Source organism: Mustelus asterias, chromosome 4, assembly GCF_964213995.1.
Source record: "Mustelus asterias chromosome 4, sMusAst1.hap1.1, whole genome shotgun sequence".
In the NCBI taxonomy this organism is placed as follows: Eukaryota; Metazoa; Chordata; class Chondrichthyes; order Carcharhiniformes; family Triakidae; genus Mustelus; species Mustelus asterias.
Window position 1 is genome coordinate 78,097,574 of NC_135804.1, and position 26,966 is coordinate 78,124,539.

The 26,966-nt window shown below is 47.0% G+C and overlaps 2 protein-coding genes across 4 annotated transcripts; both read right to left on the reverse strand.

Moving 5' to 3' along the window:
• Positions 1-1,095: 1,095 nt before the first annotated feature.
• LOC144492332 (interferon-inducible GTPase 5-like) lies at positions 1,096-26,503 on the reverse strand. Of its 3 annotated transcripts, none has more exons than XM_078210324.1 (3): positions 26,405-26,503; positions 12,302-12,464; positions 1,096-2,911 (listed from the first exon to the last, which is right to left on the reverse strand). In XM_078210324.1, exons 2-3 carry the CDS (start codon positions 12,319-12,321, stop codon positions 1,684-1,686), a joined length of 1,248 nt encoding a protein of 415 aa, XP_078066450.1. In that variant the 5' UTR covers positions 12,322-12,464; positions 26,405-26,503; the 3' UTR covers positions 1,096-1,683. The 3 variants fall into 3 exon arrangements, with proteins under 3 accessions (XP_078066450.1, XP_078066451.1, XP_078066452.1); XM_078210325.1 differs by lacking the exon at positions 26,405-26,503 and adding an exon at positions 15,235-15,349; XM_078210326.1 differs by lacking the exon at positions 26,405-26,503 and adding an exon at positions 4,624-4,706 and having other exon boundaries at positions 12,302-12,333.
• On the reverse strand, positions 14,126-15,340 carry LOC144492333 (interferon-gamma-inducible GTPase 10-like). The gene has a single exon (XM_078210327.1). It carries the CDS (start codon positions 15,338-15,340, stop codon positions 14,126-14,128), a length of 1,215 nt encoding a protein of 404 aa, XP_078066453.1.
• Positions 26,504-26,966: the final 463 nt, after the last annotated feature.

Sequence of the window (26,966 nt, forward strand, 5' to 3'; positions counted from 1 at the left end):
AATACATTAGTTTAGGGAAGTTTCATTACAGTTGTGTAAGGCGTGGTGAGATCACATCTGGTGCACTGTGCACAGTTTTGGTCTCCTTTAAAAATGTGTTAGAAGAAGTTCAGAGAAGGTTCACTCCATTCATTTCTTGAATCGGGGAGGTGGGGTTATCCATTAGAATTTAGAAAGTTGAGGGGTGATCTTATTGAAACATAAGATCCTGGGCGGATGATGGGTGGATATTTTCACTTGTCTAGGAGGCAGTTGAAAAATAGGGGATCTCCCATTTACGATGAAGGTGAGGAATAATGTTTTCTCTGAGAGGATCATGAGTCTTTGTATCTCTCTTCATAGATTACAGTGCAGGAGTAGGCCATTTGGCACAGACTGCAACCCCACCCAAGTACTATCCCCGTAACTCCATGTATTCACCACACTACTCACCCTGACACTAAGGGGCAATTTAACATGGCCAATTCACTTAACCTGGACATTTTTGGATTGTGGCAGGAAACCGGAGCACCCGGAGAAAACCCAGGCAGACACAGGGAGAACGTGCAAACTCCACACAGTCACCTGAGGGTCAAATTGAACCTGGGTTCCTGGCACTGTGAGGCAGCAGTGCTAACCATTGTACCACCATGCCACCCTTCCCAGTGGAGGCCGGGCCATTGAAAAATATTACAGCAGAAGCAGACAGATTTGTGATGAACAAGGGAATCAAAAATTACCAGGCGTAGGAGGGAATGCGGAGTTGAGGCCACGTTCAGATCAGTCGTGATCTTATTGCATTTATGAAATGAGACATTAAACATGGCCTCATCTGCTCAAGTGGACATAAAGGGGGTGATTCTCCCAGCCTGCTGCACTGCTCTTGTGGCACAATGGGCCGTTTAATGGCCTCCGTATGTCTTTCAAATGTGTTTTTTTTAAAGTAATCAGCTCAGCGCCAGAAATCGGCATGGAGCTGATTTAAATATTTAAATCCGTATTTCAATTTCATGAGCAGGGTCAGGACTGAAGTCGCTGGGCCTGCTAGCCTCTCCTGCGCACCCCCGCCCCCCCCCCCCCCCCCCCACCGCCCCCCCACTCCCTCTTGGAGTGATTCACTCCAGCAGGGTTTACTACTGCTTCCCACTAACAGGAAACAGGCAGCTGATCCCACTGGAGTAAAAGGGGGGCAGTGGAGGCCCCTTCAGGAGATCGGGAGTTGCCCCATGGGCATTGCCAGCCTGGCCTCCTGGCACTGTCCAAGGGGCAAACTGACAATGCCCAAGGGGCACCTTGGCACTGCGCACTAGGCAATCCCAAAAGGGTGGAGCCTATTGGGGGAGCAATTGGTGGAGGTGTGGGGGTCCCGTTGCCACTCTGCATAGAGATCAATGGCAGAGGGCGCGAAGGGGGTGATCGGGGCTGGCCATCCAGGTGGAAAGGGGCATAGGTCGGGGCTGCTGGGGGATGGGAGGGGAAGATCTGCCGGGGTTGGAGGGGTGGTCCAGACTGCTGGGGGTGGGGGTCAATGAGGAGAGACATTGACTGGCTTGCTGTGCACAAACTGGTAATCATATCTGCCTGCATTACAACAGTATCTACACATTGGAAATATTTCATTGGCTGTGGAACAATTGAGTTGAAGATGTGGAAGATTCTTCAAAGTTTTTTTTCTTCCTTGAAGTTGGAATGATTGATAGGAGCTCAATGGTCTGATGTCTTAGTGCAGACTATTTCAGTCTCAAAAGCAGTTTTCACCACACTCTGTGCATTCTCTGTAAGATCATTCAATACATCATTCAGCAGTTTGTAGGTCATACCAAATGATGATGCTCCTCCAAAGATAGAGCCAACGACTGGGATAAAGTCGAGACCTATCTCAACTGCTGAAATGGCAATAAAAGTACCACCAAGAAACATTTTTATCACAAATGTCTTATCTATTTCACCCACCAGGGGAGTTTTCACCACGGCTTTCAGATCTTCCACAGGTTTTCCTGCCATGTTGGCCAGTCTTTGCAGAGAGGCATCATCCAGACCCAAATATTGACGGAATCCTATGATTGCTGGAATCAGTATTCCAGTGTCACAAGCAAAGGACAGGCCTGGAACTGGCACTGCTCCCACAAATCCGGAAAGTGTGGCCAACATCCAGACTTGTTTCTTCAGCACTGCTCTTTTCTTCTCTATAATCTCCAGCGTTGTGTTTGGAAGCGACAACATGAAAGCTTGTTTCTTTATATCACTGAGGTTACCTGCAAGGGTTTTGTTTAATTTTTGAAAATCGAACTCATTAATGTCAAAGTTTGATACCAGGAAAACATTGGGTGATGAAATCCCTGCCTTTTCCAAGTTACTGACACAATCATTCCTGATCTTCTCCATTTCTTCCTCTTTATTGAGTTTCTTCCCTTCCTTTCTCACTGAATTGAGATCAATATCAATTGTAGATCGAACAAAATAGAAATTCTTCCCCAGCCGTTTAATCCCTTTGGTGAGTTTTACATCATTTTCTGTGAATCGACAGGCTGAGATAATGATAAAAAAATCATATTGCTTCAAGTTCATTTTCTTCAGGTATTCATTTGCTGGGAAATTTGATGTTCCCATTCCTGGTAGATCCCAGAAACAAACCTTAGGTAGATTGGGATGTGGGTATGGGGCTGGTTCCATTGTGGTTTCTGTGGTTCCAGTTTTAGCTGCTCCCTCATCATTGTTCTGAAGTCCTCTCATCGTATTGATGAAGCTGGATTTCCCTGCGCCTGATTTTCCTGTCACTGCGATGTTTAGCTCAATATTGTCCAAATCTTTTAACTTCTCCTGTATCAGGGGTACGGTCATTTCCAGCCCACCCTCATCATAACTGCTCTTGAGTTTTTTGAGCTCTTCCTGATTGAAGTACGTAGACCTGGAAGGCTGATCCTTTTGATTTCTGTGGAACAAAATGAATATGTTACACTGTGGATAATCTCTCCAAATTCAATTAAAGGCCAAAGGAAAAACACAGTTAGAACTTCTTGATTTTAAATCAGGAGAGCTGGAATAATTTATTCACAGATACTGAAAGATACATGAAGTGGTGGTAGAAGGCTGTTTGAGTGACTGGATCCCGGTGTCCAGTAGTGCACTGTAAGGATCAGTGCTGGGATCCTTATTGTTTGTTATATACATAAATGATATAGATGAAAATGTGAGGGATTTTTCAGCAAGTTTGCGGATGGCACCAAGATTGGTAGGGTGGTTAATAGAAGATGAAAGATGTAGATGGGTTGGTCAGATAGGCTGAGCAGTGGCAGATGGCATTTAATCTTGATAAGTGCAAGATGATGCACTTTGGATGAAGAAACAAGATGGGGGAATATTTAATGAATCACAGACACTGGGAAGCTCCGAGGAAGAGGGTTTTTGGGATAATTATTCACAGATCCCTGAAGTCGGCAGAACGCATGAATGGGACAATTAAGAAGGCAAATGAGACACTTGCTTTTACCAGTTGTGGCATAGTGTATAAGAGCAAAGAGGTAATGTAGGAGTTTTACAGAACATTGGATAGGCCAGAGCTGGAATAGTTTTAGTTTATTTATTAATGTCACAAGTAGGCTTACATTAACACTGCCATGAAGTTACTGTGAAATCCACCTAGTCGCCACACTCCGGCACCTGTTCAGATATACTGAGGGAAGATTTAGCAAGGCAAATGCACCGAACCAGCATGTCTTTTGGACTGTGGGAGGAAACCAGAGCACCCAGAGGAAACCCATGCAGACACCTGCAATATTGACTGAGAACCAACTCGCACTATGATCGAGATGCCCACAGACTCAGGCCTCAAACACCTGGTCAAATAGTCAGGATTTAGACTGTATATAGCCATGACCAGTTGGTGGGGGTACACAGTAATGCCCCTCAACTGAAGAGTTACATGGTAGCCTCAGACAGTGCCCATTACGTATGCAACTGCCATCACCTCCTACAGGTATCAGACCTGCACCAACAGATAACAGAGCACCTCAGTCATCTGACCTATAACACAGGCCCCCTACACCAGTGGACATGCAGACTCTTCCAGAGGCCAACACAGTGAGGCCTGCACCACAGAACACAGGGACAGAACGGTCCAGGTGATGCACATTGAGGACACTAGCCTGAGAAAGACTGCAACACCACCAACTGGTATCACAACATACTCAGGAAATCAAATATGAGGTTTCAGGACTATATTACCACCGAGAACGATCCTTTAAATCTCATCTTTCTACAATGGGTGGGGAGGAGAAGGAGACACAATGAGCAGTGCATTAGCTGTAATAGCTTCTTCTATGCTTCATCATATGTAAGTAATTAAACATTGTTAACCTCATTAATATTTATGTACAAGATTGTGTGCACACTTTCTATTTGTGTACACTGTTGTATCTCATCCTACCGGTTGTCCCAACTAAATGAGGAAGATGTAAACTGGTCACATGATGACATGGCTACAAAAAGGTTCACATTTTGGGAGTGTGGAAGTTCTCTCTGGGTGTGTGGGCAGAGTACAAGCATGGAGTAGCTGTTTAACGAATGAATAAACTATTGTTTGTTATAATTCCTCATTCTCACTGTTTCAAGAATATAAAACATCTATAGACAACAAATGCTGACCTTTGTTACAGGCATGGCAACTTTTGTAGGGCACTGTTATGTATGTAAATGAGTGCATCTCTGCTGGTATAACGTCACGTGACCTGTCGTGATGTAAGCAGAGAGATTCGTGAGCTTTTGGGTCTCTACCATCTTGGATGTTGAACAATGTGTGAATAAATCTGCATCGTTTTAAACTTAAACATACGATTAATGATGAGAATTGGAACAAAACATTTCTTCGAGCAGATTGAAGAAAAAAGAACCAGCACTTTGTGGTGAACCATCGTTGGTTACCACTGTGGGGTTATGCCAATGTTACTGTTGGGTCAGGGGGTTGCCACTGTGGGGGTTGTTATAATGTTGTTGGGTTCGGGTGTTTACACTGTGGGATTAATATACCTGTGGTGGATGTTGTTATGGCACATCCCGGTCGGGCCCCGCCTCCTGGGGAGAGGTATAAGACCCTCTGCTCAGGCGGGCCCCCTCCAGTCTGGATTGGTGTACTCGTGTTAGATAGTTCCATTGTTTGTCAATAAAAGCCTTCAATCGCTGAAGCCTTGTACCTCGTGCTTGATTGTCGCGCATCAATTTTATTGACAAACACAAAACTCTCGACAGTAAAGAGAGTATGGAGCAAATGCTGAAACCAGAGCGTCTGACGCTGGACCCACGTGCGGTCGGTGCCTCTAACACCTTCGACCACTGGCTGAAGTGTTTCGAGGACTACCTGGCGGCCTCTGCAGCAGTTACTACAGACGACGACAAACTCCAGGTCCTCCACGCGAGGGTAAGCGACACGGTCTATCTTGCGATTCGTGCGGCCACCACTTACCCGAGGGCCATCGAGCTCTTGAAGAAACGATACACGAGACCACCCAACGAGATTCACGCTCGTTACCTCCTCGCTACACGACGTCGGCAGTCGGGCGAAACCATGGAGGACTACGCCAATGAGCTCTTGCAGCTTGCCAGGGGCTGCGACTGCAAAGCTGTGTCGGCCGAGCAGTATATGTACGACCTCGCCCGAGATGCGTTCGTAGCAGGGGTAGGGTCCTCGTACATCCGGCTTAAGCTATTGGAGAAAGGGAACCTCAACTTGACCCAAGCGATGGAGATGGCCGAGATGCTGGAGGCAGCGTCGAAAAGCTTGGCTCTGTACCCCGAAGACCACTTGGAGACAACGTGGCAGGAGCAAGCACAAATCCCTCCTCGCCCCACGGGCTCGCGCTCCCATATCGACCCGACGACGGCGGCAGCTCCAGGCGGCCAGCGATGCTATTTTTGCGGAGGAGCCAAGCATCCACGGCAACAGTGTCCAGCAAAAACGGCGATCTGCAGTCAGTGCGGTAAAAAGGGGCACTATGCTAAAGTCTGCAGGTCGAAGCCCAAGAACGGCAGTGCAGCCTGTGACCCTCCAGAGCGGAGACAATCTCCTTCAGCGTCGCAGTACCCGCGAGGCCCGACCACGTGCGAATCCAGGACGGCGCCATCGTGGCTGACGGAGGAGGAGGATGACCACCAGGAGTCGCTACGCTTGGCGCCCTCACCCACGTGCGATTCATGGGGGTGGCCATCATGGTCGACGACGACCAGGAGCGACCAGCAGGGGTCCTCAGTATCAACCTCGGCTGCATGCAGTGACGCCCTGGGGCCAACGGTGGCGTCGATCTCTCTGGACCAGACAAAGCATCACAGGCTTGACTGTTCGATGATGAACATCAAGGTAAATGGTCGTACTGTGTATTGTCTGTTTGACAGTGGGAGCGCCGAATGTTTTATTCACCCTGACACTGCAAAAAGGTGTGGACTCCGGGTTCTACCTGCCAAACAGACAATTTCTATGGCATCACGGTCCCGGTCTGTACCGATCCAAGGACGTTGTATGGTAACCCTAGAGGTGCAGGGCACAATTTACGAGCGATACAGGCTCCTTGTGTTGCCGCACCTTTGCGCGCCAATTCTCCTCGGACTAAACTTTATGGTCCACATGAAGAGTGTGATCCTACAGTACGGTGGGCCACTCCCTTCACTGGCAGTAGGGAATCAGCCGCAGCCTCCAAATTGCCCAAAGCGCCCCGCATGCAATCTTTCCACACTAAAGATCACCACACCTTCTTTATTTAAGAATCTGGTACCAGGCTGCAAGCCCATCGCTACTAAAAGTAGGCGTTACAGCGCTGAAGACCGGATCTTTATCAGATCTGAGGTTCAGCGGCTCCTCAAAGAAGGGATCATACAGCGCAGTGCTAGTCCGTGGAGAGCGCAGGTCGTGGTGGTTAAAAGCGGGAACAAACCCCGGATGGTCATCGACTACAGTCAGACCATTAACCGTTATACGCAGCTGGATGCGTATCCTCTCCCGCACATATCTGATATGGTCAATCAGATTGCGCAGTACCGGGTGTTCTCCACCATAGACCTTAAGTCTGCCTACCACCAACTCCCCATCCGCCCAGAGGACCGACAATACACGGCTTTTGCGGCGGATGGTCGTCTATATCAGTTTCTTAGGGTTCCATTTGGTGTCACCAATGGGGTCTCGGTCTTCCAGCGTGCTATGGACCGAATGGTGGACCAGAACGGGTTGCGGGCTACCTTCCCGTACTTGGATAACGTCACCATCTGCGGCCATGACCAGCAGGACCATGACACGAATCTCCAGAACTTTCTGCGCACTGCATCTCGCCTGAATCTGACCTATAACAGGGAGAAGTGTGTATTCCGTCCGCGCAGGTTAGCTATCCTTGGATACGTGGTGGAAAACGGGGTCATCGGACCTGATCCAGACCGTATGCGCCCCCTTACTGAACTTCCCTTGCCCGCTAGCACAAAAGCACTGAGGAGATGCATCGGCTTCTTTTCTTATTATGCGCAGTGGGTCCCCAACTACGCGGACAAAGCCCGTCCGCTCATCAAGTCCACGACCTTCCCACTCACGCCGGAGGCCCAATTGGCCTTCAAGGCTTTGAAAAGCGACATTGCGAAAGCCACGATGCACGCGGTGGATGAATCCATTCCTTTTCAGGTGGAAAGTGATGCATCGGATTTCGCCCTGGCCGCCACACTAAACCAGGCAGGCAGGCCCATCGCGTTTTTTTCCCGCACCCTTCAAGGTCCCGAAATTCGGCATTCAGCAGTGGAGAAGGAGGCTCAGGCCATTGTGGAGGCCATCAGACACTGGCGCCATTACCTGGCGGGGAAGCGGTTCACCCTGATCACGGATCAACGATCCGTGGCGTTTATGTTCAGTAATACGCAGAGGGGCAAGATCAAGAATGATAAGATCTTGCGGTGGAGAATTGAGCTCTCCACCTATAATTACGATATTATGTATCGTCCAGGGAAGCTCAATGAGCCCTCGGATGCCCTCTCGCGCGGAACATGTGCTATCATGCAGGAGGACCGCTTGAAGGCCCTCCACAATGACCTGTGCCATCCTGGAGTCACTCGGCTCTACCACTTCATAAAAGCCCGCAACCTGCCCTACTCGGTGGAGGATGTCAGGTCAGTAACGAGAAGCTGTCGGATTTGCGCGGAATGCAAACCGCACTTTTATCGACCGGACCGGGCACAATTGGTCAAGGCCACTCGCCCCTTCGAGAGGCTGAGTGTGGATTTTAAGGGCCCCCTTCCCTCAACGGACCGGAATGTCTATTTTCTCAATATAATAGATGAATACTCCCGGTTCCCGTTTGTTGTCCCCTGCGCGGACACGTCGACTGCCACAGTGATTAAGGCATTCAGTGATCTTTTTACCCTGTTCGGGTACCCCTGCTACATACATAGCGACAGGGGCTCGTCGTTCATGAGTAACGACTTGAAGCAATTCCTGCTCTCATACGGGATTGCCTCTAGTAGAACCACAAGCTACAACCCTAGGGGTAACGGACAGGTGGAGAGGGAGAATGCTACAGTCTGGAAGGCTGTCCTATTGGCGCTGAAGTCCAGGGGCCTTCCAGTCTCCCGTTGGCAGGAGGTCCTTCCAAATGCGCTTCATTCCATTCGTTCCCTCCTGTGTACGGCAACCAATGCTACTCCCCACGAGAGGATGTTCTCATTCCCTCGGAAGTCGTCCTCGGGGATCTCCTTACCAGCCTGGTTGACGTACCCAGGACCCGTCCTTCTGCGGCGACATGTGAGGGCCCGCAAGTCCGACCCCTTGGTCGAACCGGTCCAACTCCTCCACGCCAACCCTCAGTATGCCTATGTGGCATATCCTGATGGGCGAGAGGACACGGTCTCGATTCGAGACCTGGCGCCCGCAGGGGACGTAGCAACTCCTGTCGCTCCTATACCCCCTGTCACGAACCCCCTTTCACTTCTTTCTTCCCCAGACGTGGCGCGGTCAGCACCGGGACCAGTGAATAACAGTTATACTCCCATGTACAGCTTGCCTGAGACTCGGAGATCGGCGCCACCACAGAAGGTTCCAGGATCCCCATGCACCACCGCCTCACCAGGGTCAACCGGCCCGGGAGTCCTCGAGGGGACAGCCGGACGCTGTTTTGGAGAGAACGCCACCGCAAGCACCTGCTCCGGTGTCGCAACCGGTGTTGAGGAGATCACAGCGACGGTGCGGTCCTCCAGACCGTCTGGACTTGTGAATTTTGTATATATGTGACCTGTTTTCGCACCCCGCCGGCCTTTGTTTTTAAAGGAGGGGTGAATGTGGTGAACCATCGTTGGTTACCACTGTGGGGTTATGCCAATGTTACTGTTGGGTTAGGGTGTTGCCACTGTGGGGGTTGTTATAATGTTGTTGGGTTAGGGTGTTTACACTGTGGGATTAATATACCTGTGGTGGATGTTGTTATGGCACATCCCGGTCGGGCCCCGCCTCCTGGGGAGAGGTATAAGACCCTCTGCTCAGGCGGGACCCCTCCAGTCTGGATTGGTGTACTCGTGTTAGATAGTTCCATTGTTTGTCAATAAAAGCCTTCAATCGCTGAAGCCTTGTACCTCGTGCTTGATTGTCGCGCATCACACTTCAAATCAAAAAGATGATCGAAGGCAAGGAAAAGGAACTTCCGATGCGAGTGACAATGTGGTGGACACTTCTGCTGATACTTCCATGTAAGAAGTTTAACAACACGAGGTTAAAGTCCAACAGGTTTATTTGGTAGCAAAAGCCACACAAGCTTTCGGAGCTCCAAGCCCATTCTTCAGGTGAGTGGGAATTCTGTTCACAAACAGGGCATATAAAGACACAGACTCAATTTACATGAATAATGGTTGGAATGCGAATACTTACAGCTGATCAAGTCTTTAAGAAACAAAACAACGTGAGTGGAGAGAGCATCAAGACAGGCTAAAAAGATGTGTATTGTCTCCAGACAAGACAGCCAGTGAAACTCTGCAGGTCCAGGCAACTGTGGGGGCTACAGATAGTGTGACATGAACCCAATAACCCGGTTTAGGCCGTCCTCGTGTATGCGGAACTTGGCTATCAGTTTCTGTTCAGCGACTCTGCGCCGTCGTGTGTCGCGAAGGCCGCCTTGGAGAACGCTTACCCGAATATCAGAGGCCGAATGCCCGTGACCGCTGAAGTGCTCCCCAACAGGAAGAGAACAGTCTTGCCTGGTGATTGTCGAGCGGTGGTCATTCATCCGTTGTCGCAGCGTCTGCATAGTTTCCCCAATGTTCCATGCCTCGGGACATCCTTTCCTGCAGTGTATCAGGTAGTCAACGTTGGCCGAGTTGCAAGAGTATGTACCGTGTACCTGGTGGATGGTGTTCTCACGTGAGGTGATGGCATCTGTGTCGATGATCCGGCACGTCTTGCAGAGGTTGCTGTGGCAGGGTTGTGTGGTGTCGTGGTCACTGTTCTCCTGAAGGCTGGGTAGTTTGCTGCGGACAATGGTCTGTTTGAGGTTGTGCGGTTGTTTGAAGGCAAGAAGTGGGGGTGTGGGGATGGCCTTGGCGAGATGTTCGTCTTCATCGATGACATGTTGAAGGCTCCGGAGGAGATGCCATAGCTTCTCCGCTCCGGGGAAGTACTGGACGATGAAGGGTACTCTGTCCACTGTGTCCTGTGTTTGTCTTCTGAGGAGGTTAGTGCGGTTTTTCCATGGCCATGGCCATACTTCCATGGCCAGATGCATCTATAGCAGGCAGGTTGTTGAGGATGAAGTCAAAGTATGATTTCCCTCTTGTTGGTTCATTCACCACCAGCTTCAGTCCCAGTCTAGCAGCCATGTCCTTTAGGACCTGCCAATGGTCTGTGGTGGTACTACCGAGCTGTTTCTATTTTGGATATCAAAATTCAATATGGAGCACAAAAATTGTACATTGGGAATCAGGGTATCATGGATTTTGTGGGAGATAAATCTCAGGCCTGAGTGTAGTGTATCAAGTTAGGGATGGAATTTGACAGTGGATATTAAGAGAGATTTGGATATCTGGTGTGTCAAAAGGTGAGTTGGGTATTGTGTTGGATATTGGAGAGTGTTTTTTATATTCTTTCCTGGAAAGTGGTTGTTATTACCTCGACCAGCATTTATTGCCCATCCCTAATTGCCCTTGAAGAGGTGGTGGTGACCTGCCTTCTTCAACCACTGCAGCCCATGTAGCATAGGTATACCCACAGTGCTGTTCGGGAGGGAGTTCCAGGACTTTGACCCAGCAGCAGTGAAGGAATGACATTCCAAGTAAGGAGAAAAAACTTGCAAGTAATGGAATTCCCATGGACCTGCTGTCCTTGTTTTTTCAGGTGGTAGAAGTTGCGGGTTTGGAAGGTGCTGGAATTGGATATCACGGGTTGGGATAGAATTGAATGTTGGGAACCTGGAGAGTTGCAGATTGGTGTTGAGGGGATTGGGTGGCAAGAATATCAGAGTGGGATAATGTGATATCAGAGCTTAGTAGAGCATTCTAGTCGGGCAGAAATATGTCAAGTGCTGAAGAAATTGGATTTTAGTGTGGGTATCGTGGATTTGGGGGTAAGTGGATATTGGGGGCTGGGGAGCAAAATATCTGGGCTGTGGAGATTTTATTATCAGCGTTCTGTATAGAGGGATTCATGGAGAAATAGGTGTCATATGTCAGGGGTGTTGAATGTGGTGGGTCTGGGGAATGATTTGGACAATAGGGTCAAAGGGAAAATTGGATAACAGGGATCAATGTAGTCGAATTTTGGAAAACAGAGAAATTAGATATTGGATTTGGGGGGAGTTGGATTTTTGGGTTTGAGTGGATAATAGGGTACAGAGGTAAATGGGTATCAGGGATTGGTTTGGATTTCTGAGTTTGGGGTGACCTGTACAGTGAGAGAGAGTTGGGTATCAAAACAAGGGTGTTGAAATTGGGGGTTCATGGGAAAGTTGAATATGTAATTGCACTGGCTGTTGGGATGGGGAAGGAGTTCGTTATTGGATTTTTGAAATGTTGGAGTTCAGGGGTTGCGGTTAATTTGGATATTGGGAATTGGGAGGACTTTGGGGTGAGGGAGATAGTTGGTAATCAGGATTTGGAGAATTTGATTGCAGGTCTCAGGGAGGTCCGGATATCAGAATTTAAAGTGAGCAGCTGCTCCTCTGCTGAAGGTTGAAGAAGAGGAGAGGTTAATGGAGCTAGATGAGCTGTAGCATTGTTCAGTACACTCTCATTACAAGTGCTGACACTGAGCAATGGGAATGTATTGCAATGACAGGTTGTGCTGGAACTGAAGGGACACAATATGAGGAGTTTCTTGACCAACCTGGAGCTGGCTCCTCCCATCCTGCCTCTCTGTCTCTCGTTGCTTTCCCCGTGTGAGTGTCCAGTGATTCCAGAGCTTCCTCCTCAGAAAGGGCGAGAGGGCAGAGGCTTGTGGCTCCTCCCCTGATGTCACTTCTTCACCTTTGGTTGTGTTGGGTTTTTTCCTTTGAGATGAAAGTAGAGAGTGTGAGGGGCAGCACTTTATTTACCATCAGATAAAAGACAAGACTGGTGTGTGAAGGAATCTAGATTTAATTCAGTGAAATATAGATAATAGAGTAGAATTTAGACATAATGAGGACATTAAAAATTTGCGTCTCAAAATGAATTGCCCACATTCTGTGCACAGCAGAGTGCACTTGTGTGAATCAGTCCCAAAAGCTGTGGGCTGGGCCTATCCCCGCTGAGAGGCCAGCAGCATAGCGCTGAGCGGGCCACTGCACATGCGCCGATCTGTCAGTGCCGAGATCAGCACATGTGCAGTGGCCCCTGACTGCCAGCCTCACGATCGCTGGCATTTCTCCACTCCATCTGACGAAGGGGCAGCGCTCCGAAAGCTAGTGGCATTTGCTACCAAATAAACCTGTTGGACTTCAACCTGGTGTTGTTAAACTTACTGTGTTTACCCCAGTCCAACGCCGGCATCTCCACATGAGCTCAATCACAGGCTAGTCCTGCGACCCTGCATCGCCGGCCATGCAACCCCCCCCCCCCCCCCACCCCCCGCCCCCCTCCTCAACACGGCCTTATCCTGGACACCTGAACATGCCCAGACCAGCCTCAACGCCACCCCCCCCTTCCCCTACTGCAGCCCCGATCTCCTAATCCTCTTCGCTCACCAGCAGCCCCAATCCCCCGCAGTGGCAATGCCCAGGGGGCGACCCGCAGAACCCGATCTTCTTGGAGGCCTTGATTGACCCTCCGCCGTCCCCATCCCCCCCGCACCCCCCCCCTCCCCCCCAACCCATTCACTCCAGTGGGGTCGGGCTGCCAGTTATCCACAAGTGGAGAGCTATACTAAACCCCACTGGAGTGAAATACACCTGGCCGGGAGAGAGGCTAGCTGGCCAGAGAGAGAGGGCAGTGTGTGTGCATGTATGTGAGGGAGGGCAGAGTGTGTTCACGTGTGTGAGCGAGAGAGGGTGGCGTGTGTGCATGTGTGTGAGAGAGAGGCACAGTGTGTTCTTGTGTTTGAGACAGGAAAACAGGGTGGGTGTGTGTGCATGTATGAGACAGGAGGAGAGAGGACGGAGTGTGTCCTTGTGTGTGAAAGAGAGAGAGAGAGAGGAAGAGGGCTGTGTGTGTGTGTCTGTGTGTGTTAAGCCACTCCTAAGTTGGGTTTTACTTTCATGGGCTAATTGTTAGGGGGTCATGTGAGAGTGGCTTGGTCAGGGCTTAATGTGAGAGGGCCATGTAGCTGGTAAATGTATTTGTGACCGTGTGCCTCCTCCTAATTCCCATTATATGCAGAAATATAACTAGAAAAGTCTGGTTTACATTTGATTTCTGTGTTTGCTTCTTTTACACTGCAGAAAAGGGGTGTCAACATTATAAGAATTTCCCAATTTTTTTAAGGTTACTCCCAGTTATCAAGGAATATAGAAGAAAGTGAATGAATTTTAAATGTAGGAAAATATCAATGTAAATAGTTTTCATCTATTTCTATTTTGATAAATTTTAATAGTAACAAACACCAGGATGTTGGATTTGGCCCAGAATGGGAAAGTGAGTTGGACTTCTGAGCTGATCAGGTGCATCCAGATCGAGCATCATCACAATCTCTAAAAATTGAGCAGTAATGTTGACTGGTGTAATGGGGATCAAATTAATCTCTGTTCAGTGCACTCTGTACCAGCCGTTTTACAGTTTCCGAACGGTCCTTCAGTGAATCCTTCAATAACTTGCAGGTAAAAGCAAAGGACGACACTGCCCCAAAGACAGAGAGGGTCACTGGCCTGAAACTATATTTAAACCCAGTTATCATACAGGTAACGATGGTGATTCCTAACAACACATTGGTAACTGTTGATGGTATCTTCCTTGGCAATCGATGATTGCTTTCTGCTTTCAGAATTGTAGTGAGTTTACTGACTTTGTTGGCCGGACTTTGCAGAAACATGTCACTGAGTCCCAGCTGTTTCCGGAGATAAATCCACCCAGTAACTGTGAACCCAATGGAGGTAAACAAAGACCACACAGGCACTGCAATTGGCTTTGAAGATGGTACTAACACTGGTGCTGCACCCACTGCTCCAGAGAGAATGGCCAATAACCAGACTCTCTTCATCAAACGGATTCCTTTGGCTTCTCTAATTTCCAGCACCATTTTTGGGATGGAGAGTGAGAAAACATTTGATTTAATGCTTGGGTGATCCCTGGCGAGGGTGGTCTTTAACTTTGGGAAGTCATATTCCTCCCTCTCAAAACTAGAGATCAGAAAAATGGCTGGTGGTGTAACCCCAACACTTTGGAAGTTACTAATACAGTCCCTGCGGATTGTGCTCCAGCCTTCATCAAGGTCAACCCCTTGCTTCTTCAGTGAGTGAGCATCATTGTCAATCTTGGATCGGATATAGTAGAACTCTTTGCCCTGTTCCTGAATCTTTTTGGCAATTTCTGCATCATTTTCTCTGAATTGGGACTGGGACACAAGGATGAAAAAGTCAAAGCTTTCAAACTTCACTTCCTTTAGGTAATTATTTAGCTCAAAACCAAAGGAAATTGTTCCTGGCAGATCCCAGAATTGGACATTAGGCAGAGCTCGATAGGGATACCTGGTCGGCTCCATCCAGGTTTCTTCATTCCCTGTTGGAACAGCTCCTTGATCGTCACTCCAAAGATCTCTCATAGCATTGATGAAGGTGGATTTCCCAGAGCCCGCATCACCCATCACTGCAATGTTAAGCTGCACATTGTCGAAATGGTCTGACTTACTATTCATCTGCAGAATCACTGCTTCCAATTCCCCCGTGTTACACATAGATTGTGGATTCCTGCTCTCCTGAGCAGTGAAGAACTTGGAGAGTATAGACTGAGCCATTTGATCTCTAAACAGAACATCAGATATAAATGTTTGACATGAGTTCAAGGACATTTGAGACTTTTCAGATCTGTCGGAGGATATTATCTCGCCACATGTATGTGGTAAAATTTAACAAAATGGTCACTGAGGTATTAGCCAGAAACATGAACTCTATTTCTTTCTCCGGAGATACTGCCAGATTCACTGAGTGAATCCAGCATTATCTGTTTGTATTTCAGATTTCCAGCATCTGCAGTATTTTGCATTTGCATTAACAAGGTAGATTGAGTCAGTAGTTGGATAAGCTGATATAAAACATGTTTCGATATCCATTTCACTGTTACTCAGTCTTGATCTCATGTTAAACTGTGCTAGTTAAAGTTAGTCCACCCACTAAAAGTGCTCTGTGCTTGTTACAGGCTAATCGTGGACAAGATTGTGGGCATCTGTCTCAATGCAGTACAATGGATCATTGTTCACATCGCACGATTCACAAATTTACTAGTTTATCTTCATTTTTATTTGCTATTCACAAAGCCACTTGTGCGACCATCTCTCATGGCTATTCATTCCTTGATGCAAAGGAATAAGAATCATCTAATGACCCTGATATTGCAGATCGGGCAGGTGAACTTGGAGCGTGGATTGGTACTTGGGACTACGATGTTGTGGCCATTACGGAGACATGGTTACAACAGGGACAGGAATGGTTGTTGGAAGTTCCGGGGTACAGATGTTTCAGTAAGAGTAGGGAAGGTGGTAAAAGAGGTGGTGGAGTAGCATTGTTAATCAAGGATAATTTAATGGCTGCAGAAAGGCAGTTCAAGGGGGATCTGCCTACTGAGGTAATATGGGCTGAAGTTAGAAATAGGAAAGGAGCGGTCACGTTGTTAGGAGTTGTCTATAGGCCCCTAAATAGTAGTAGAGATGTGGAGGAAGGAATTGCAAAGCAGATTATGAATAGGTGTGGAGGTCACAGGGTAGTTGTCATGCGTGACTTTAACTTTCCAAATATTGATTGGAACCTTTATAGGTCGAATAGTTCGGATGGAGCAGTTTTTGTACAGTGTGTGCAGGAGGGTTTCCTGACATAATACGTGGATAGGCCGACAAGAGGTGGGGCCACATTGGATTTGGTACTGGGAAATGAATCGGGCCAAGTGATAGATTTGGTTGTGGGAGAGCACTTTGGAGATAGCGATCACAATTCGGTGTCTTTCGTTATTCCAATGGAGAGGGATAGGGCCGTACGGCAGGGCAAGGTTTATAATTGGGGGAGGGGTAATTATGATGCGATTAGGCAAGAATTAGGAGCATAAGATGGGAACAGAAACTGTCAGGGAAAGGCACAAATGAAAAGTGGAGCTTGTTCAAGGAGCAAATACTGTGTGTCCTTGATAGGTATGTCCCTGTCAGGCAGGGAGGAAATGGCCAAGTGAGGGAACCATGGTTCACAAAAGAGGTTGAATGTCTTGTCAAGAGGAAAAAGGAAGCGTATGTAAGGATGAGAAAACAAGGTTCAGTTGGGTCTATTGAGGGTTATAAGTTAGCAAGGAATGAGCTGAAAAAAGGGCTCAGGAGAGCTAGGAGGGGGCATGAGAAGTCCTTGGCGGGTCGGATCAAGGAAAACCCCAAGGCTTTTTACTCTTATGTGAGGAATAAGAGAATGACCAGGGTGAGGTTAGGGCCGGTCAAGGACAGTAGTGGGAACTTGTGCATGGAGTCAGAAGAGATAGGAGAGGCGATGAATGAATACTTTTCTTCAGTGTTCACCAAGGAGAGGGGCCATGTTTTTGAGGATGAGAGTGTGATACAGGCTGATAGGCTGGAGGAGGCAGATGTTCAGCGGGAAGATGTTTCAAACAGACCATTGTCCACAGCAAACTACCCAGCCTTCAGGAGAACAGTGACCACAACACCACACAACCCTGCCACAGCAACCTCTGCAAGACGTGCCGGATCATCGACACAGATGCCATCCTCTCACATGAGAACACCATCCACCAGGTACACGGTACATACTCTTGCAACTCGGCCAACGTTGTCTACCTGATACGCAGCAGGAAAGGATGTCCCGAGGCATGGTACATTGGGGAAACCATGCAGACGCTGCGACAACGGATGAATGAACACTGCTCGACAATCACCAGGCAAGACTGTTCTCTTCCTGTTGGGGAGCACTTCAGCGGTCACGGGCATTCGGCCTCTGATATTCGGGTAAGCATTCTCCAAGGCGGCCTTCACGACACATGACGGCGCAGAGTCGCTGAGCAGAAACTGATAGCCAAGTTCCGCACACATGAGGACGGCCTCAACCGGGATATTGGGTTCATGTCACACTATCTGTAATTCCCACAGCTTGCCTGGACTTGCAGAATTTCACTGGCTGTCCTGTCTGGAGACAATACACATCTCTTTGACCTGTCCTGGTGCCCTCTCCACTCACATTGTTTGTACCTTTAAGACTTGATGAGCTATAAGTATTCGCATCTCCTCATCACGGGGATAGTGCCAGAGGACTGGAGAGTGACGAATGTTGTTCCTCTGTTCAAGAAAGAAAATAGGAATGACCCTGGTAATTATAGGCCGGTTAGTCTTACTTCAGTGGTCGGTAAGTTAATAGAAAAGGTCCTGAGGGATAGGATTTACGACCATTTAGAAAGATGCAACTTAATCCAGGATAGTCAACACGGATTCGTGAAGGGCAACTCTTGCCTCACAAATTTGATTGAATTTTTTGAGGAGGTAACTAAGTGTGTTGATGAAGGTAGCGCAGTTGACGTCATATACATGGATTTTATCAAACATGTGTTTGATAAGGTCCCCCATGGTCGGCTCATGAAGAAAGTAAGGAGGTGTGGGATAGAGGGAAATTTGGCTGATTGGATAAGTAACTGGCTATCTCATAGAAGACAGAGGGTGGTGGTGGATGGAAAATTTTCAGACTGGAGACCAGTTACCAGCAGTGTACCACAGGGATCAGTGCTGGGTCCTCTGCTATTTGTGATTTTTATAAATGACTTGGAGGAGGGGGCTGAAAGGTTGATCAGTAAATTTGCGGATGACACCAAGGTTGGTGGAGTAGTGGATGAGGTGGAGGGCTGTTGTGGGCTGCAAAGACGCTTTAATAGAATGCAGAGCTGGGCCGAAAAATGGCAGATGGAGTTTAACCCTGATAAGTGCGAGGTGATTCATTTTAGTAGGACAAATTTGAATGCGGATTACAGGGTCAAAGGTAGGGTTCTGAGGAATGTGGAGAAACAGAGAGATCTTGGTGTCCATATCCACAGATCTCTGAAGGTTGCCACTCAAGTGGATAGAGCCGTGAAGGAGGCCTATAGTGTGTTAGCGTTTATTAACAGGGGGTTTGAGTTTAAGAGCAGTGGGATTATGCTGCAACTGTACAGGACCTTGGTGAGACCACATTTGGAATATTGTGTGCAATTCTGGTCACCTCACTATAAGAAGGATGTGGAAGCACTCAAAAGGGTGCAAAGGAGATTTACCAGGATGCTGCCTGGTTTGGAGGGTAGGTCTTATGAGGAAAGGTTGAGGGAGCTAGGGTTTTTCTCTTTAGAGCGGAAGAGGTTGAGAGGTGCCTTAGTAGAGGTTTATAAGATGATGAGGGGGGTAGATAGAGTGGACGTTCGGAGACTATTTCCTCGGGTGGATGTAGCTGTTACTAGGGGGCATAACTACAAGGTTCATGGTGGGAGATATAGGAGGTATGTACGAGGTAGGGTCTTTACTCAGAGAGTGGTTGGGGTGCGGAATGGACTGCCTGCTGTGATAGTGGAGTCGGACTTTAGGAACTTTCAAGCGGTTATTGGATAGGCACATGGAGCACACCAGAATGATAGGGAGTGGGATAGCTTGATCGTGGTTTCGGAAAAGGTTCGGCACAACATCGTGGGCTGAAGGGCCTATACTGTGTTGTACTGTTCTATGTTCTATCACCACATCAAGTCTCTCAATGTTGCTCATCACGCCAGACGGGGGGAAATGACAGCAGGGCTCAATTTCATTAACTCGAGCCAGAAATGCTGAGCCTGGTCCGCCAACTTGGATTAGCCCAAAAATCACCTGCATTAAATCATCCATCAGTCACCCTGAACTAAGCTACCAGTCATCTACTCCATGTAGAGTAGACACCAGAGGAGTAGAAGATTTCCCGATGAGGTTCTTGATCCTGGAGAGACCCTTCAATTTATTACTGTTGGTTGGGATACCTCCAAATTGTTACAAACCCAGATGAGGAGGGATGAATTACCCCCGTCTTTATCTGACCACCCTCCTCCCTCTGTTGGTTGCAATGAGATTTTCATGGACACCTCTTCCCACACCCAATAGCTATGTTTTAAAAGGAGCTAATTTAACCAGGTTTTCTTAAGGTAAAGACTGAAAAAGTTTATTAGTTACAAAAAGCATGAAAATGGTAAAACAAATGCAAGCGGCATGGAGACACAATGGTTAGCACTGCTGCCTCATAGCGCCAGGAGCCTCGGTTCAATTCCGGCCTTGGGTGACTGTCTATTTGGAGTTTGCACATTCTCCCTGTTTCCTCTGGCTGCTCCAGTTTCTTCCCACACTCCAGAGATAGGTTGATTGGCCATACTAAATGTTTCTTAGTGCCAAGGGGATTAACAGAGTAAATATGTCGGGTTGTGGGGATAGGACCTGGGTGGGATTGTTGTCGGTGCAGGTTCAATGGGTCGAATGGCCTCCTTCTGCACTGTAGGGGTTCTATGATTCCGTGTACTTTCAAACACTATTGGAAAAGAAAAGAAAATACATCACCTATAAAAAAACTGAAAAAAAATACACCAGCAACAGGCAGAACCCGGCAAGCTTGATTCCTTTGAGATCACAGAACTGGAGAATACATTAAGGGACCTGAAATATGACAAAGCAGCAGGATATGACAACATAGCACCAAAATCCGTCGAACAACTTGGCTTCCATGCTTGTGTCTGGCTGACTCAGTTCCATAGAAGAATAAACTCACTCCCGAAGGTGTGGCATATGGCAAAATTCATTACTATTCCAAAGCCTGGAAAAGATCTCACATTGGTGGCTAGCTATCGAACAAATCACTATTTTCTGTGTCCTTAAAAAATCTTTCAGCATCTTATCCTGCAATGCATATCTCTGGGAATAAAAATTATGCTAAACGTCGACCAAGCTGGTTTCTGTCAGGGGTGCAGGAAATGTGATCAAGATCTGGAAATGTGATCAAGATCACCTACATCGGAAATGGCTTCCAAAAGAACCTGAAGACAGCAGAATGCACTGGATCTCACAGCTGACTATGATACCGTGTGGCACACAGGCCTGCTCCTAAAACTGCTCAGTGCTTCCAACGTGGATTGGGACAGTTACTGAAACACTCCACCACACCAGGGGGAGAGCGTGGAAAGGACTGGACAATGGACTATCACCGGGCTCAGTGCTACCCAAACCCTGTTCACCATTTAAACAAACAATCTTCCAACAACCACATCCTGCAAGTTTATCTATGCTGACGATATCTATTGTGCCATCCAGCTCCATTATTTGTACTCTAGATCTGATCCTTAACAAAGATGTTATAAGGCTGATGGAATCATAGAATCATAGAAATCCTACAGTGCAGAAGGAGGCCATTCGGCCCATCGAGTCTGCACCGACCACAATCCCACCCAGGCCCTACCCCCACATATTTTACCCGCTAATCCCTCTAACCTACACATCTCAGGACTCTAAGGGGCAATTTTTTTAACCTGGCCAATCAACCTAACCCGCACATCTTTGGACTGTGGGAGGAAACCGGAGCACCCGGAGGAAACCCACGCAGACACAAGGAGAATGTGCAAACTCCACACAGACAGTGACCCTAGCCGGGAATCGAACCCGGGACCCTGGAGCTGTGAAGCAACAGTGCTAACCACTGTGCTGCCGTGCCGCCCCTGATGGAGTAGTGCTACCGTGCCGTGATGGAGTAGTGCAATACATGGCATATCACGTAAAATCTCTCTGAAACCCTATGTAATCCACCTTCACAATGCCAGTGCAAACAAAAATGCATATCTACAAGGATGGTCAGAGACAAGAGCGTAATCTGAACCCAGTATACTCGGGAGTAACTCTGGACAGGATTCTCTCTGTTCGGTAACATCTGAACAAAACAGCAACAAAGGTCAAAGCCTGAAACAATTTACTGACTAAACTTGCTGGATTAATTTGGGGTGCTGCTGCCAAAATACTCCAGACCTTAGTATTTTCCATATTATACTCCATAGCAGAGTGCTACGCACTAGTTCGTCAAAGGTCATTACACGCACATCTTGCTGACACTCAATTGATTGCAACAATGTGCATCATAGTTGGAACCTTCTGCTCTTCACCCCTCCCGTATCGTCCTGCCCTTTCAAACATCACATCCCCCACACAACCGCTGACTGATGAAAACCCACAATGCAGTTGAATCCATTTGTGCCACATCTCATTTACCACTCCATGATGGCCTGTTCAACATAATTAATGCCTGCCTTCCATCTCAATGTCTCATATCGAGCACCCTTCCTCAGAAAGATGTATTATTAAATATCCTTTTGATCAAGGAATGGGAAATGTGGGATATCATCAGCAAGTTCCTTGCTACAAATGTTTGGCATCTGATGGCCTACACCTGAGGGTTCTAAAAAAGATAAATGCAGAGGTAGTGGATATGCTAGCGATGATCTTCCAAAATTCCATAGATTAAGGAATGGTCCATCAGACTGTAAGTTGGAAAATGTTACACTGCATTTCAAGAAAGGAAGGAGAGAGAAAGTGGGAACTACAGGCCAGTTCGGCCAACATCAGCTGTTGGGAAAATGCTGGAACCTATTATTAACAGTGCTTTTAGAAAACCCCTCTGATTAGAACAAGTCAACTTGATTTTAATAAAGGGAAATGCTGTTTGACAAATTTATTTGAGTTTTTGAGAATGTAAGTAGTATGGTTAAAAAGGGGAGCCAATAGACGGATATTAACAAGATGCTACACGAAAGATTAAGAGGCAAAATAAGGGTTCATGGAGTTATGTGTAATATATGACTGTGGACAGAGGATTGGCCAACAGATAGAACGCAGAGAGTAGGCACAAACGGAACTTTTTCACATTGGCAGGCTTGAATAATTAAGTGCTACAAGGATCAATGCTGGGGCCTCAGCTATTTACAATCCATATTAATGACTTAGATTAAGAGTTAAAGACTAACGTATCAAAGTTTACAGATGATGCCAAGCTTGGTGGAAAGGCAACCTATGAAGAGGATACAGAGGGGCTATTTTACCATTTTGGTTCTAAGTGCTGGGCGGACTTGAAACTGGGAGTGTTTCAGATCCGACTTTTAGACCTGTTCTCAGGTGCCCCCATTCGCACTCTGCCTGCAAAAATATCAGCGATTCCAAATCACACTGCAAAAGCCTGTGGGTGGGTCTTAACATGCCCGAAACCCTGCAGCTCCGATCGGCGCCTCCAACTGCGCATGTGCAGAAAATAAAATGATAGAATGCTGCTCCCCTGCCACATTGCTCCCAGGCCAGATAATGCCTCCCCCGAGCTCCCACAGACATTGCCCCACCCCCACAACATGACTGACCCCCTTATCCCCCCACCCTCCGCCACCCAGACCGATCATGGCCCCCTCCCCACCATCCCCTCCACTCTCCCCCACTAATCTCAGGCAGAGTGGCAGTGGACCCCCACTTCCCCCTCACTGATCTCAGGCAGAGTGGCAGCGGACCCCCCCTTCCCCCTCACTGATCTCAGGCAGAGTGGCAGCGGACATCCCCCCTTCCCTCCACTGATCTCAGGCAGAGTGGCACTGAACCCCCTTTCCCCCCTCCCCCTCATGATCTCAAGCAAAGAGCCATCAGATCTAGGCACTTACCTCCTCACTAACTGGAGCGCCCGAATTGGACCTTTGTGGAGCATGTCTGTTTCGCGCCGATGGATGGGCGAACGCGGTGGTAAAGGGAGAAGTACCGGTAAGGTTAGGTGTGCAGCCCATTAAGTCAATTTAAATGCATGCAAATGCATTTAAGTGGCCGTCGTGCCCATTTCAGGCGCAGTCCTGATCGTGGCCATTTTTGGGCCTTGGTAAAAGGGGAACTGGCACAGAGGTGGGCACGGAGGTGGGCACGGAACGTGCTACTTACCTCATGCCTGACTTTACCAAGTTGTTGCACCCGAAAACGGGTGCAACGTGATGGTAAAATCGGGCCCAGAGAGGCTGAAAGGAGATTTAGACAGGTTACGTGCATGGGAAACCTGATGGCAGATGGACGTGGATACTGTAATAGAACGTGACATTTCAGAATTCTACAGAGTGTATAGGGGCAGCGGAACCGAGGAGATTCATATGCATAGATTTTTAAATGAGTAGCTACAGAGTTTAGATGTTGAGAGAGTGGTGAGCACAGCAAATGAAATCTTTGGTTTTATAAATAGACATTTCAAATACAAAAGCAGGAAAGCTATTGTGAACCTTTGTAAAGCTCTGGTTAGGCTGCAAGCAGAGTCCAGTCCACATTATATAGGATGGGAAGTCCTTGAGAGGGCACAGAGGTAGTTCTTCGGAATGGTTCTAGGGATGAGGGGCGTTTACTTACAAGGTTGGAGAGGCTGAGTTTGTTCTTCTTGGAGCAAATGAGATTGAGGGGAGATTTAAAAATGGAGTACTTCTGTATAACCAACACACAGTGTTAACTCTTTTCTTTTTACACATCTACAGAACTCTTACTATCTGTCTTTATATTTCTAGTTAGCTTTCTCATGTGGTTCAATTTTTCCCTCCTTATTAATCTTTTAGTCATTCTTTGTTATTTTTATATTCTGTTAAATCTTCTGACCTGCCAGTTATCTTGGCGTAATTAGATGCATTTTCTATGAATTTGATACTGTCTTTAACTTTTTAAGTTAACTATATATTTTACCTTCCCATGGGAATTTTTCTCTCTTGTTGGAATGCCCAGATTCTATGTTTTCTGAAATGTCCCCTTAAATGTTTACCATCACGTCTCTTTTGACAAATCCCTTAAGCTAATTTGCCAATTCACTTTAGTAGGCTCTGGTTTCATGTCTTCATAAATGTCTTGATTTAAGTTTTAAAATGCTCGTCTTAGACCCAATCTTCATGTCCTCAAACTTAATGTAAAATTCAGTCATTTTATGATCATTGCCTTTTCTATGAGGTGATTAATGAATCCTATTTCATTGCGAATTACCAAGTGTAGTATAACATGCTCTTTGGCTGGATCCTGAATATGATGTTCTGAGAAACTACCCTGAAAACACCCTTTGAATTCCTCATCTAGGCCACCTTTGCCCAATTGATCTTTCCAGTCGATATTAGATTAAAATCTCCATGATTATCACTGTACATTTCTGACAAGCTCCCAATATTTCTTCCTTTATACCCCACCCAACCTTATGATTACTGTTAGAGGGCCAGTGCATAACTCCCACAAGTGACTTCTTACCTGTATAATTTCTCATCTCTACTCAAATTGCTTCTACGCCCTAGTTTCCTGAACGTGTATTATGCTAAGAACATCATTAATTCAGTTACCCCTCCACCTTTTCCTCGCTTTGTCCTTGTTAAATGCCATGTACCCTTCAATATTCATGTTCCAATCTATATCATCCTGCAGCCATCTCTCGGTAATGGCTATCAGGTTGTATTTATTTCTCTTTGTGCTTCAGTTCAACTGTTTTGTAACAAATGCTACATGAATTCAGAAATAAAGCCTTCAGTTTTGTCCTTTTATAATTTTTGTAGTGTCTGACCATATCTGCTGACATATTCTTAAATTTGTACTCTCTGTCCCTCCCTGTACTAGATTGTCTATCATTTCCCGCATTATTACCTTTCTCTCTGATGGGGAATCCCTAACTCCCTACAACCATCAATATGTTCCAATCATGAGACATACCAGTCATCTCACTCTCTGACCAAGCTAGCCTCAACAAATAATGAAGATGCACAATGGATAAAGTGAACTCAATGTAATATGAAATATTTACAAGTGAAATTTAATTTTGAAGAACACCCATGCCACCTTTGTTTTCTCAAGTCTTATGTTAATGGAAATGGAATGGATAGGAAAGTTGTGAATGTGATACAGAGCCTCCCTGTTTATCCGGGACTCTCTTTTCTAGCCCATCCATATCTGCTGCATTGCCAGCTGAGGGTGGGTCTCAACACTGTAAAACACACATGCCACATGTTGATTGCACATGTTTCCCCTGCACCACCACACCCCCCCCTCCTCCCCTCCCACCCTTCCCTCAGCCCCTCTCTGGCACTTGAATTGTAATCACCTGGGAAAGGGCAAAAACAAGGTAGTGGAAGTGGCTCACACTTCTGGTTATGCTGCCAGGAGTGACATGCTGTTGACAAAATTCCCTCACCAAAACAAAAATAGTTTTTAATCCTCACAGTACAGCGCCAACCTGCACTGTGCATCTTCCAGCTCTCCAATTCCCAACCTTTCTCACCTTCCTACTTCTCCTAAACACCCCATTTTCCACCCATCAGGAAAGTCAGCTCACTACTCCAGATGCAATGAACTCTCCTATTTCCCCTCATGTTGTCTCTGAGTTTATCTTGTTCCTGAGACACACCCCTTGCTGCCTCGACATGATTCTGATCATCTAACTTCCCTCAGGGGCTCCAGTGTTCGCTGATGTTATTAGCAGCTCTGTCTCCTTGGATATGAACTATCACATCATCAACTCTCTCTTCAAAAACAAAACTTGACCGCTCTGTCCTTGAAACCAGTAAAAATGACCATTCACCCACACTGTGTCCAATGTCAGAGCCTGTAGACAACATTCACTGAGCTCTGGGCTTTAGGATTGTGATAACAAAAGATATTAAAACGGAATTAAACAGCACACACACATTCAACACACAGAAACTGATAGCTGGTCTCATCAGGGAGATAGAGATAGAACATAGAACATAGAACAGTACAGCACAGAACATGCCCTTCAGCCCACGATGTTGTGCCGAGCTTTAGATTGGATTTGCCGATGGATTTAGAAATACTCACCTTGCACAGTGTTTCTCTTCAGATTGTGAATGTGTTTTGAAACACAAACTCCTAAAATTAGGATGATTTTGTGAGAGTCCAGCAGCTACAGAAAGCAGCTACAAAAACGAAAATGCAACTGAAGGAGACGTCAAAGGACAAGGGGAGGGTTGTGTGATAACCGAGCAGGAAGTGTTCACTGCAGTTACAGAGACGGCAACAAAACAACTCAATGTAAACATTTCACACAAAATAAATGTCAGGCTGAGCTTCAGACCCTGTTACTGAGAGCAGAACAGGTTCATCAGTGACTCGAAATTTTGATTTTGCCTGATGTTTATCATCCAGTTTGAACAGGTAATTTAGTGAAATGGATGTTTCAGAACTGGTTCCGTCTCAGCAGTTAAAACCTGACTTCACTTTGCCACCATTACTGCCTATCCCTAGATATCCTGTAATTATGAATTATGTAGGGGAAAGAGAGGGTCATGTAACTCAGCCATCGGGGCCAGCGGGGTGATGAGGGAGCCGAGAGAAGTGGGGAAAGTAACGGGGTCAGTAATGTGAGGGGGTGGGGGGGGTC

Bases quoted from the DNA above. Each gene is read 5' to 3' on its own strand.
- LOC144492332 (XM_078210324.1), bottom strand. From the start codon at position 12,321: ATGGGAGGAGCCAGCTCCAG. The intron at 2,912-12,301 runs GTTGGTCAAGAA...TTTGTTCCACAG, and splicing joins ATGGGAGGAGCCAGCTCCAG to AAATCAAAAGGATCAGCCTT.
- LOC144492333 (XM_078210327.1), bottom strand. From the start codon at position 15,340: ATGGCTCAGTCTATACTCTCCAAGTTCTTCACTGCTCAGGAGAGCAGG.